Genomic DNA, 12,638 nt, shown 5'->3' with positions numbered 1-12,638 from the left:
AAGTACACAAGTAAAAAGGTGCCATCATTCATTCACAGTTAACCAGATTCTGGGCTCCTGCCTCCTCTCTTCCCAATGCAGGCAATAACCCCCGGGATTATTCAAATATCTAATGCCTGTTTAAATTTATAATTCCCATTAATGTTAATAAAATGTTCCTAAATAGGAGACAGATGTCTAAATCCTTTAGAGGTCCTGGCAGTCACAGATTTCTGTCAATTATCTCATTTTTTCTGCTGATGGAAATAAGAATTTAGCCCATTGCTCTCTGAGCACTCGGTGGGTACATGTGCTGCTGTACCCTCAGTGAATAGATATCTTCAAATACTGGGATGGCTACATTTCGTTCTCAGCAGCAGCAATGAAACCTGATTCCTTTCCACAAAAATAATTTCTTTAGAAGTCTCTGATTTTAATTTCATCACCCCTTTTTGAGCACTCACTTTGTGTCTTACATTTAACTGCACTCTTTCTTCTTCCTCACAGTTTCTGTCTTGAGATCAAACTTGGAGGTTATCAGTTTCCATGTCCTTCTCCATCCTGGCAGATCCATAAGCTCTCTGAAAGAAAACAAGCAAGCCAGTAGAGCAGGACTAATTTTTATTCTTCCAAGGAAGACCCGTGAAACCATCAGCCTTTTGTCCTCCTAAACTTTCTGGAGCACTGCAGAGAAGAAAAACACATTCGCTCACAACAGAGTACTCTCCCTTTCTCTGTATCTCCCAATCCCATCCGCTGGATGGATGAGGCATGCGGGATGGATGAATCCATAACTCACGGTATCTGTGGTAGAGTGCAAAACTGCCTTAATGCCTCTCGGTGCCCAGGACCAGCATGCTGACCCCCAAAGACACGCAGAGATCTCCAGCAACACGACACAAATGTTCAAAATCAAGCCTCGAGCATCATTCACCCTGTCTCCAACACCACCCTGTCTATGTGAGAGACTTTGTGAAGTAGCAGCAGCTGAGCTGGATTTACCAGGGCTCTTTTAGTGGCCATCAACTGCACTCGAAATCCAGATATTGGCCAACAGTCTGAGCTGTCTGCAACAAATGACTGGGTGCTAAGGGATCTTTCTCTGAGCTCTCAGACAATGAAAGGACTTGTTTTTCCCAAGCTTGCTCACTGACTGCCACTTTTAATGAAGACACATACTGGGACAGTCAGCACCTTAGGTGGTGAGACCATCAGTTTTCTTCTGCAATGAAAGGGGCTCTTTTTTTCACCCTTCTAGTTGCTGGAGATTATTGAGAGAGACTGCAAGAGATGAATTATCCCAGCTGAAAAGTCTGGGCCTGTTAAATCTTGTGGGGTGGCTAGCTGGGCAGCACTGTTGCAACACGGAGATGACTCAGCCACATAGCATCTTTGTTGGCATCCTATTAGCTGCCGCGGAGACGATTATTTCTTTATTGCTAAACAGAGTCTGTCAGTGGCTTGGGGCACTTATGTGAAAAATGTAACAGAGACAGAATAATAATTCAAAACATGCCAGACCAGAAAGCCATGGCTCATCGTATCAAGCTCCTTCTGCCTGAAAATCAACCAGTCCAGATTGCTCAGGGTGGGAGACCCAATGCCGCAGATGCTTGTGACTTCACCAGAAGCAGTGCATCCTTCCTGGAAAGCAGGATCCCCTTCTCATACAAATGGCCTTACCAATAACAGAAGCAGAAGGGAGCAAAGAAATACTCTGAGTGGAAGCTACATCAGCAGAACTGACTCAGAAGTTTGCCTTTCAAAGATTTCCATGAGGCGTCAGCCGCTCCTGGGTGAAGTGATGCTAGCAGGCAGCGTCCCAGTTACTTTCCCACTGTGGGAACTGAGCCCTTTTAAAGCTGTTTTGACTGTAACCAAGGAATTAGAGAGATGGATGAAGCCAGCCGAAAGTGTGACAATCTCCTAAAGGCGCACAGATGGTGAGCAGACCCTGAAAACTGATTCACTTTGAGCGATCGCCTTCCTGAAGCACATTTTGGACCATTTTCAACCTCTCTGAGGACCTAAGAAAACCCGTAACTTCTCTGAGGCAAAACGGGGGGCATGGGGGAAAAAGGGAAAAAAGCATGATTTTTCCTCGAAACGCACATTCCCATACAGTTATTTATTTACTTGCCCTTTGACATCGAGAGAAGCTCATATCTCAGAGAACGATCACCCGTGGCTCAGTCCAGATGGAGGTGGGATACAAATTTCATTGCCAGTGCTAACCATGAAAAGATTTTCCTGTTTTACCAGAAACCACAATATCCCATAGTTCCCAGACTGCTCAAGTGATGTATAGCTTGGTAATTGTCCTGAAAGATAAGGGAAAGCCTCCTCTGCGGTTGCATTTGATATTGGCCTGATGTATGGGATCGCTCAGTGCCGGCTTGGTGGAGGGTGTCTCGAGACAGCGTGGAGTATGCCTCTGCCTTCTTCTTCTCGCTGGGGAACCTCTGCTGGTGGCAGGCAGGATCCTGAGGGATGCAAATTGCTTTCCCACATCTAACATCCCTTTCATAGCAGCCTCAGTCAGTTTTTGGCATAAGGAGGGGAGCTACAGAGTGGTTTATAGCTGCTCTGGAGCCTCCTCTGCAGTGCTGCCACCCCCATGGCACCCCTGTGCTGGGGATGGGCAGGGGGGGGATGAGGGGTGGGAAGGGGAAAGCCTTGCAAGCAGAGGAGGAAGAAAAGCTTCTGGAGAGAGAAACCTTCACCCATGGAAAGCAGTAGGAACCCCTTTTCCTGGGACGGTGCTAGGGGCACTGGACAAACCCTCCACCCACTGAGTATCAGTTGCGGCCAACCCAGCTAACCATCCACAGCCAGGTATAGAGACCTTCCAGCTCCGTGCTGTTTGGGAACGATAGACCACATGAAATTTTCTGATAAGAATCCGCTGTGCTTAATTTTCCACTTCCCAGAGACAAACAAGTATCCTGTTAAGAATTTGGGCTAACATAGTCCAAGCCGCGCTTTCGTGCTACGAACACTACAGGGACGAGCAGCCGCTAGATGGCACGTCCATCTTCCTGCAGCCTCGGCATCCCACAGCCACGAAAGTCCAGGACGTGCCTCTCATCCCACGCAGGCACAGTAAAAGGATGAAATTGTTATCTCAGCGTCTGCTTTTAGCAAATGCTGGCACGCGCTGCAGTTATTTTGCGTTGGGGATCTCCAATCTGATGAACATTCCTCTGTGATTTTGAAAGGGTTTAAAAATAAGCTACACGCAGATTTTGCAAACTTGCTCTCACTGGTTTCAGTGGAGATGTACTAGGACTGCAGAGAGCATTTATGTGCAAAACAGCTCGTAAAAGGAAATATACAGTGCTTTGTTCTCCCACAGGAGGGCTAGTGAATTATTTGGGTAGAACCCACATGAAGTAAGAAGTTATTGGTAGATATTATTTTCCAGATCCTCAGCTGCTGTTATGTGGTATACTTCACTCGTTTATACTAGCTGAGAGTCTAGTCTCTAGGTCTCCAGATCAGAATTAAGCAAGACACCAAGAAGGCTTTGGAGAAAGGAGCTTTTATTTGAGGGGACTGCCAAGCGCATTAGATCTGGACCACTTTCTCTCAGATTTAATCTCAGGGGAGCTGGCAAAACAGAAAAGGTCCAGAAATGGGAGTGAATCAGGCACATTAAGGCATTTATGCTGCAAGCTACAGTGTTTTCCATGTGCAGCAGCAAGTATCTAAAGAGTTTCACAGCAAAGAGTTTCAGTGTAGTTAGTTTTTGTCATTGAAAAGCTGGCTTGCACTTCATAGCAACTGAAAAGGAAGCCAAGCTTATGGATTTCCATGTCAAGTCAGTCTAATGTACCATAAAGATGTTGGGTTCTGGTGCAAAAAGGTTTAAATCACCTTCCCTCCAACCCCCACCCCCAACTTTTTCCACTGCAACATGTAGAAGAATTAGAAGCATTGTACAGTGCTTTTAAATTCTTCCCCATGTCCTATGTTTGCACCAAGGACAAAGACAGCATTTTAATGTGACATTATTTTGAATTCATCCCTTTAAAAAAATGCTATTTTGTGAATTCAGTGAAATAATGCTTTGTGTTTCACTTGCATGCCTGTAAGCTCTAGCGCTGGTGAGAGGGTGAGGCAAATCAGCCCTAGCCTTCTGTATCATGGATTAGACCAAGCTGCACACACAAAAAAATGTTATTTCCATTTAAAAAAAAGGCACACAAAAATAAGTATTTGAATTTTCTGAACACATTTAAAATGGATGGGGAGAGCGCTGCAACACTATACTGCTTGGGAGAGAGGGAAAGAGAGTCTCATGTTTTGATGGTTCTGTACATTGCTGATCCCTACGGAGCTGTGCTGTCAAACCTAAACCTTGGGGTACTTCTAAAATGCAAACAACAAATAATAGTCCCCCAAGAGAGCAATACTGGAGATCCCAGCCCCAGATTTGAGACTAAAGAGAGACACCAAGTGGAAGAAAGGCACATGGGCAGTTGCAAGTCATCTGCAGGCCTCAAGGTTGTAATTTCTACCAGTGGTTCACTGCCGCTGTACGAGCATCAGTAGGTGACCAGGGAGGCATTTTGGCACTTCTCTGCCCACGTGGACATTGAAACATATATCTGTCTGAGAAGGAGCTGGGAGGCAAAGGTGGAAAAGAGACTTCTTTCAATGCAAGGTTTAAAATTGGCTCTATGTAGAGAGGTACTTGGATGCTTTCATAAGTGAAATTGAAGGGAATTAAGTCTCTAAATACTCCAGTGGATCTTAGCTTACGTGAGAAGTATTAGTGTCATAGGATTGCTTGTTCCGCTCGCCTTGCTCCTCCAGGTAAATCATGCCAGTGTTGCACACATTTCACTGAGAAAATATTCAGCGTGCCAATGTCAGCTCCCGAGAGTTTTCATTTCCTTTGGTAGACTTTAAACCGGGTTCTCCTTCCCGAGGTTTTCTCAAGTGTTTATGTTAGCTGGACTGAAAGGGACAACTTCTCACCAGTCTCTAGGGCCGTGGGGTGTGGAATGAATACTGCCTAAGCAACAGCATCTATCCCAGCACACCCCCAACGCAGACCAGCAAGGAAAACCTCTATTTCTGGGTAACGTTTCTCCTCTCAAGCCAAGATGCTTACTTCAGTTCAGGTGTTCATCCATGCAAAGCGTGCAAAGATAATTGTAAAATTAGGCTAAGTCCTACCTCCACCAAGGTCTACAAAGTCACACCATGGCTGTTGTTAGCCCAGGCACTAACCAGAGCTCAGCAGCATCAGCAAGGGCTCTTTAAGTGACCGCACTGATTTCTGAAACTCACCTGGCATTTTCTGACATATCTGACTCAAATCAGCAAGCCCATAAAAATAATGATGGGCTCTTCTCAATCCAGAGATGTCTGTGACCTGCTCACGCTCTGTGGAAGACCTTTTGAGATTTGTTTGTATAAGTATTTTTTCTTTTAATTTTATTTTTATTTTTAAAGGACAAATTCTGGAAATCACAGGATGGTAAATCTTGATGATACACCTTGTTCCAGCAAGTTTCCCATCCCAAAGGTTAGATAAATACCCACCTCATGGGGCCACATGCTCTCACACTTTCCAATGCTCAATGGATCACAAAAGCTCAAATCACGTAGTGCCTAGGAAGACGAGTCCCTGTGTGCTACATTTTCCAGTGCCCATAGAGGGGGCAGCAACGCTCTTTTGCAAAATACTGAGTTTTGGGGTGCTGCCCCTCCTCTAGCAGTCAGATCTGAGGCACTCCCACCCTGCTCCCAAACTAACAACCTACAGAAGCTGCTCTCCAGTTCTGGGGTGTCTCGGGGCAACAGTCTGACTCCCTTTGCCTTGCCCAGATTTCACTTCTGCTGCAAAATTTCGGTTGCCTGCATTTCTCACTCCAGCCAGGGGAGGGCAAGCGGTCATCAGGAAAATTATTTCAATTTCCTACAGCTCACTCGTTTTCTCAGAAGCCATAAAACTCAGAATTGTTAGGAATAATTAGTCCTGAAATAGAACAGACTACTTTAAAATTGTACCTTTTGGTAAACATGTTTTTCCCTAATGTGAGTTAAAGTAGTCTCCACTTGCCTCAAGTGCAAGCAACCACTGCGCTTTTGTTGCTGTTCACTCTAATCATTATTTTTTTTTTGTATACAATTAATCCACATCCTAGTTTTGCTAATAAAAACACAGCTTTGGGCAAATAAAAGGGGTGGATTCCACTTACGGTGCCATGAAAGCACTTCTGCCAACATTAGACTTGACAAAAGCTATAATCTTCAACCATGCTTTGCAGTACAAGCTCTTATTTTACCCTGTGCTATTAAACAGACACTAAATGTGGACTGTAGGGTTTTTTTGTTGTTGTTGTTTGTTTTTGTTTTGTTTTAACCTGGAATTTAATCAGAACAAACACAGCAATTCTTAGTTCTGTTTTTGAATTTTTCCCTCTTTATGAGTTCAACATCAAAAGCGTATTTTTTTCAAAGTTAGGCGGTGTGTAGGGATTGTTACAGTGCACATCACTGCATCCACCTAGCCCTTCAGTATTTTGACCCTGTCTGCGCAGAAATCCTTCCCCTCTGAGGTTAGCAGCAATTCAAAGACTTTTTTTTAAAGGAAATAAATCTGGAAACGTTATGGATTTGCATATGTCTTTTTCCTAGACCCTGCTCTCCTTAATGCCAAGTATTTGTCTGAGACTGCCTAACAGTGACCACAGTGTAAGGACAGCCGGTTCAGCAACTGCTGCAACGGTGAAGGCACAAACCCAGGGCTCATTTCCTGCTCTGGTGTCTGTCACGTCGGGCAGCAACCTGTGCCAGCTGAGCCTCGGCCCCCTTCTTCTCAGAGCGCCTCTGAGAGCAGAGAAATGCCACTTGAGCTCCTCTGCGCTGAGCTTGCTGCAGGACGCCAGCCCTGAGACCTCCCATAGCTGCTGCACAGGGAGCTGCCGAGCACTGCCTGTGTGTGCACTGCTGGGGACTTGCTTGCTTGCAGCCCAGCATCGTTCCTTCCCAGCCAGGTGTGGTTTTACCAGCAAAGAAAGGGCCATAGCTCCCCCAGCACCGTACATACGCACCTGTGCAGGGCCCGTGCCTTACATTGCAAAGCAGAAGGGCTCTGAGGGCTGCGCAGCTTCTCACAACACACAGCTGAAGGGACCTCCTGTACAAACGAAACAGGCTGCATCCCAGGGACCTGGGCTGGTGAGCAAAGGCTTCCCCTGCTTACTTGCAGAATAGGCCATCGCTTGATTGGGTAAAGAGATTAATTCCTTCTAAAAAGAAAGGATTCATCTGACAGGGAACGGTTGTTTGGTTTGAAATGAAAATGACCCGAGGCAAAAGCAGAGTACTTGGATGAGTGACCTCTGGGCTGGTGCCTAGCCGCCTTCAAAATGGCATTCGGTCTTCGGCGTTACACACCACATAATGGTGGGTTTCTCCATTCCGTCTGTTTTCTTACAAGCACTTTTGTCTAATCACTAGCTGAGAATCCAGCCTACTGTGTATATTGTAAAAGATGCTGTTTATACTTGGGCTTCTAGTTTACCATCTGTGCGCAGCTCAGCTGCAACATCTCTGCAGATCTGTTTCTGCACCATTGCCAACTCCCTGTTGCAAGCCCTCAGAAGAGCATGATTCACATCGGACTTTCCAGCAAAATTCAAGCTCTTTGCGAGCTATCTTTTAAAGATCTATCCCCTGTTCTCAGAAAACTCAGTGATACAGACTTAACGCTTTTCAACAGCCTCACTGGTTCATACCCGAGCGGCACTGAAGCATAACCAGCTATACATGCAGTCGCTGATGCATACATACCTCCACGCTGCTGTTGCTTAACATGTATCCTATTCTCAAAGCCATTGACACAAATTCATTTGGGCACTGGAGCTGCTGGCACACAAGCAATCCATTTGCGCTGCGCCTTGTAATCTCTTTTTATTTTAAAATCAACTCCTTTAAAAAAAAAAAAAAAAAGCCTTTCCACTAATCCTCAGGGGCCATATTCTGAGCCCAGACTTCCTTCCTCAAAGTAGGACACTCATAAGAATCAGAAGCAAGCTATATGCTCAGAATGCACAGGTCAGACACCTGAGCATAAGGATAGACAGATACAACTTCACTTGCTCCCACAGACCCCCACACCTTTATAGGTGAGCTTACTACTGGCATAAGCCTGACCAGGTGCTTAAATTAAGGACAAAGCCTATTAAAGAGAGAGGGAAGAAAAAGCCCCCTCAATGTGCTGTTTGAGCATAGGGGTGGTTTTACTTGAGGTTAACTCTGCTCAGAAGGAGATGCTGGGGTGCTGCCACCTTCCAGAAGGACAGGTAGGAACGTGGCCCCAAGGACTGGCTATAAATGCATTTCCAGATACTGCCCCAACAATTCTGACACAAAATGCATCCTCAGCAAACAACTGTCCTTACAGCTCTTCTAGCGAGAGGAAGGAGCCTCAGCAAGGCCAGGTTTATGAGACGGTTTGCAGGCCAGGGCTAGCCTGGTATCGCTGAGGACAGCTGCAGAAATGGGGGTGCCGAGACCGCGTGAACCTCCAAAACCCCAGTGCGGTGTTAGTCACCCCTTTCACTTCCACCTCGTCCTCTCTGTTCTGCCCCAGCACCTGCACTCTGAGCACCTTCCCTGGCCAGCCCACAACACAGCTGCAGCCCTCAGTTTCGCTCTGCTGGCCCGCAGTGCCCCGCTGCTGGCACGGAGGTGGCACGGTGGCGGCGGGCGCCCCTCCAAGGTGCATGAAGGAGGCAAAGGGCCCGTGTTCGCCCGTTGTGTGGCCACAGTTTCACGTGCTGCTTCTTTGGAAGGGTGAGGGACCACCCGACCTTCCCTTGCCTTAGGGTTGGCTTGGCTGGTGTGGTTTTACTGCCTTTTAGATGAGGATTTAAAGAGGACCACGGTATTATTGCTACTAGATGGCCCTGTTACTGTTATTTTTATTTCTGTTGGACCAAGGCGGGATCCCGGTGGGCTAGTTATTCCAACACCACGAACAAAGACGCGGTGCTGCGAGCTCGATGCCTGCCGCACAGAAGTGCGAAGCCGGGGAAACAACGTACTGACAGCGGGCAGCAGAGCCAGCAGCCGCCCCAGCACCTCTCCGCCCCCGCTGGGGCAAGCAGGCTGAAAAGGGCTGAGTGGGGCTCGGACGGGGAACGCTGCTGGTGTTTACAGGGCTCGGCAGGGCAGCAAAATGCCCGGTGTTCAGCGGGTCGCGGGGCTGGGGCCGCTGCGTGCAGGGCCTCGGCCTTCGCCTGGCACAGGGGCGGGCAGGGGGCCGGGGGGCCCGCCCCGGGGCCGGCTGAGCGCAGCCGCCGGCTCCGCCCCGCGGGGTAGGGAGCCCGGCCGGGGACACGGCGCCGGAGGGAGGCAGGGAGGGAAGGAAGGAGGCAGCGCAGCGCCCAGCCCAGCCCAGCCCAGCCGAGCCCAGCAGGTAGGTGCGCGGGGCGGCCCGGCCCGGCGGGGGGCGAGGGCCGCGGCCCCTCCGCGGGGCTCCGTGCCCGGCCGAGCCCCCCCTCCCCGTCCCCCGGCCGCTTCCCGGGGGCTTTCCGCAGGGCAGGGCCGGGCTTCCCGGGGCTTCCCGGCTGGGCCTGGCCGGGAGCGGTGTGGCCCCGGGGGCTCGGCGTGCCCCCGTCCCGTTGGGGCAGCCGCGGGGGGCCGTGCGCGCTCCGGAGCGTGGCAGCCCCGCCGGGTGTGCTTTCGCGTGAAATGGAGCTCACGGTACGGAAAAAAAAAAATAAAACTGCCCTGGAACCGAAACGTTGGCTTCTGCCTTCCTGAACTGCACAGAGCTCGCTCGGGATGGAGTGTTCCCGGGGCTTGGACCGGCTCTGGTGTTTCCATCTCCTGCGTGAGCTCAGAGCTTGAAACTTGTGCTGGAGGAAACCCTGCCGGTCGCGCCTCGGGCTCTGGTGCTCGCTGGCTGTCCGAGAAGCGCGGGGCAGAGGCGTGTGGCCAGGGTCCCGCAGTCCGAACGCCTGTCCCCGTGCCACAAAACCTGCTCCGAACGCCCAGACCCAGAGAGAGGCACCCGGTGCGAGGAGCCATCTCGGGGGCTGCTTACCTGCATGCGACACAGAGCAGGACGCGAGCTGGGGACTTGGGGAAAGCTCTCCCCGTGGGAGATCTCTGTCCTTCCCCGCTGAAGCTCCTCCCGTAAGAGGATTTATCAGCTTTAATGATGCGGCTCATCTGGACTCTCTTCATTCCTGTTGTTGTCTCTGTTTTGGCTCTCAAGGGACAGACAGGTGTAGTGTGACCTGCGGCTGCGTGCTGGTGCGGGAGATGCTCCAGCAAGGCCTTCCTGCCGCCCTGTAGGGCTTTCTTGCTTCTGTTACCTGAGCCATCCCCTGCCTACAAGCCCCATTAAGTGTGTGTGTGGGGGGGTCATATGAAATTCCTCTTCTGGCTGTAGCTAAGGAAAGGTTTTACCCCACTCCTGCATCTCCCTGTTCTTGTCTCAGCGCAAAGGTTGCCAGGGGCCCTCTGGGGCTGCGAGCATCCATCCAACAGATGTTTGACTTGGAAAGGCACCTGTGGAAGTTTTTCAGACCTGGTAACCCCAGACTCCGAGGCACTTTCCAGCCCAAGCCGTAGCAGTGGTCTTTGGTGTCTGGTGGGATTGCGGGAAGCATCCAGCAGGGGTGAAGGCTGCTGCTGCTGCAAGGACCTCAGGCACTGATGGTCCAGGACCTGTTACGGGAAATCCAAAGTGGCAGTGTGAGGTGGAGCATGTCCGGTGCTATACAAGGTAGTCAGCATTGGTCTGCTTGAGTGCTGCCTGAGGCATGGCAGCTGTTGCAGTCGTTATTTAAGAAGCTCTGTCTTCTTCTGGCCTGGATGTTGACCCAAAGAGGGGCTAAAATGAAGGAAAGGTGAAGAATTACAGGCCGTTTCTTGGCACGAAAGAAAAATAACACGGGAAGCGAGGCCAGCAGTTCCTGGATGAGCAGTCAGCTGTGGCAGAGCCTGTTTGCTGCCCAGCTCCGTGCTCTGCTGAAAATTCCCTGGATTATCAGGGCTGAGAAACGCCGAGGTGGTTAACGGCTGACTCGCACCTCCGCAGGGTGATAAGTGAAGCGCCGGGAACTGCATGCTGGAGATTGCTTAAATCATTGCTTGCACGCGCTGACAGATTCAGAGCTAGCGAATTTCCTGGAAGACAGATGAGGCATTGCTGTGGGCAGCTCTGCGAGAGGGACTGGTCTGCGGGCGATAGCAGAGGAAGGGAATAAAACCCAAGCCTGTTGAGATGGATGGGGACCAGAGCCACGCTCTGGTGGGGTCTTGTCTCTGTAATCGAGCATGCACACGGCAGAGCCAGGGAAGCTGGGCTGCTCGGTGCTCATCCAAGGTAAATACAGGGGAAAGGAGGGAAGGAAACTAAGCCAAAGGCAGGCTTTCTCCTGGGGGAAGAGGCACGCGCGTGGGCTGTCTGGTTCTAGTTCTTTTCTCTCCTTGGTGGAGCTCCAGAACTGGGACACCACCAATTAAAAGCGAGTCGAATCAAAGCGTGGTGCATGTACTCGATTTCTGACACTTGCTGCAGAGGTAAGTGGCCTGCCTGTCTTTAAGGAGCTCAGCAGCTCTGCTGTGCCATCGGGAGTGTTGTAAATAGCAAATACCACTAGTCCTTTGCCTAAGGACGCTGCTGGGCTGCTGTTTTAGTTTCCCTGCAGCGCAGCAAACAGGTGCATAACAAAGGGCCTTTTACTCATTACTGCAAAGTTGTTGCCCAGCTGCAACAGACTGCTGATCTCTTGCAGTACGGTGATAATCCTGTGGCCATGTGTACCGGAGAAATGCTGAGCTGGAAAGAGCTATATACACGTTAGGATATCCAGCAGCCCAGAGATTTGAAGTTATATAATGCAGAGTTCCCGTCACAGGCAAAAATAATCCCACTGAAGTCAGGGGGAAGAGTCTCCTGAGCAAGCAAAGGGAAGGTTGAGACTTCGGAGCAGCAGCTCTGCGCCTTCCTACAGCTTGAATCCATCCTCCTTGTTCCTTCGGCTGCCCAGTAGTGGCCCTGGAGGTGATTTGGGAACGGGGAGGGAGAGCACTGGTGCGCTGTGAGGTAGTCCTGCCTGCTGGCAGCAAAGGAGCCTGTTTCCAAGACTTGCCCTAGAGAAGGGGTTTGTGGTCACCAGATATGGCTGTGTCCTCTACCAGCACAAAGGCCGCTGCTGTCATCCCATAATGTAAGAATATGTAAATCCTGAGCACCCGGAGCCAGCCTGTCTCCTGTGATGGATGAGTAGCAATTTGGTTGGAAGTCAATTGTGAAGCCTAACTTAACGAGAGGAGCTCTGCTGCTGCATAAAATGGCTGAATGCTGCCTTTCAGGCATTCACGTTAGTCCTTTCCAGGACATTCCTGTAGCTTTTATAGCACTTCAGTTTCTGGGTTGCTAGGTACTCTAGTCTTAGGCAAAAATATCCATGTTGGGAATGTTTTACGCCCTACCTTATTTTTTCTGATTTCTCCCTGGTACAGCAACTGGCTTTGCATTGCTTGGAACACGAGGGCTCTGCAATGTGTGTGATCAGAAGTTGAATGTGGAGGGGGTTTTCTGTGCTCAGTGATGTCAGTATCGAGTACGTATTGGGACTTTGGTCCCTTGAGCTGATGTGCCTGCGTTTGAAACGTGTCAT

General features: G+C 49.8%; 2 protein-coding genes across 7 annotated transcripts in view; one reads left to right on the top strand and one right to left on the bottom strand.

Moving 5' to 3' along the window:
• Positions 1 to 10,202, bottom strand: part of LOC308195612 (uncharacterized protein) — a 35,141-nt gene extending 24,939 nt beyond the window's left edge. For 3 of the 5 annotated variants that reach the window (XR_013951668.1, XR_013951669.1, XM_080593380.1), the window contains exon 1: positions 10,049 to 10,202. Coding sequence is in view for 1 of the 5 variants with exons in the window: in XM_080593380.1 (XP_080449506.1) it covers positions 10,049 to 10,191 (143 nt within the window). In the remaining 4 variants the exon portion in view is untranslated. Of the gene's footprint in view, positions 1 to 443; positions 561 to 10,048 lie in introns of all 5 variants that reach the window. The other 2 variants (XR_013951671.1, XR_013951670.1) reach the window with 2 other exon arrangements.
• The window catches only part of CD82 (CD82 molecule), a 34,810-nt gene continuing 31,440 nt past the window's right edge, over positions 9,269 to 12,638 (top strand). Inside the window, exon 1 of one of the 2 annotated variants that reach the window (XM_080593375.1) lies at positions 9,269 to 9,418. The gene's annotated coding sequence lies outside the window, so the exon portion shown is untranslated. Of the gene's footprint in view, positions 9,419 to 11,196; positions 11,339 to 12,638 lie in introns of those variants that run through there. The other variant, XM_080593377.1, reaches the window with a different exon arrangement.

The sequence above is a fragment of the Anser brachyrhynchus genome (genome assembly GCF_964034855.1).
Source record: "Anser brachyrhynchus genome assembly, chromosome: 5".
In the NCBI taxonomy this organism is placed as follows: Eukaryota; Metazoa; Chordata; class Aves; order Anseriformes; family Anatidae; genus Anser; species Anser brachyrhynchus.
Note: the sequence above shows the minus strand (reverse complement) of the source record. Positions and strands in the feature narration are given on the sequence as shown.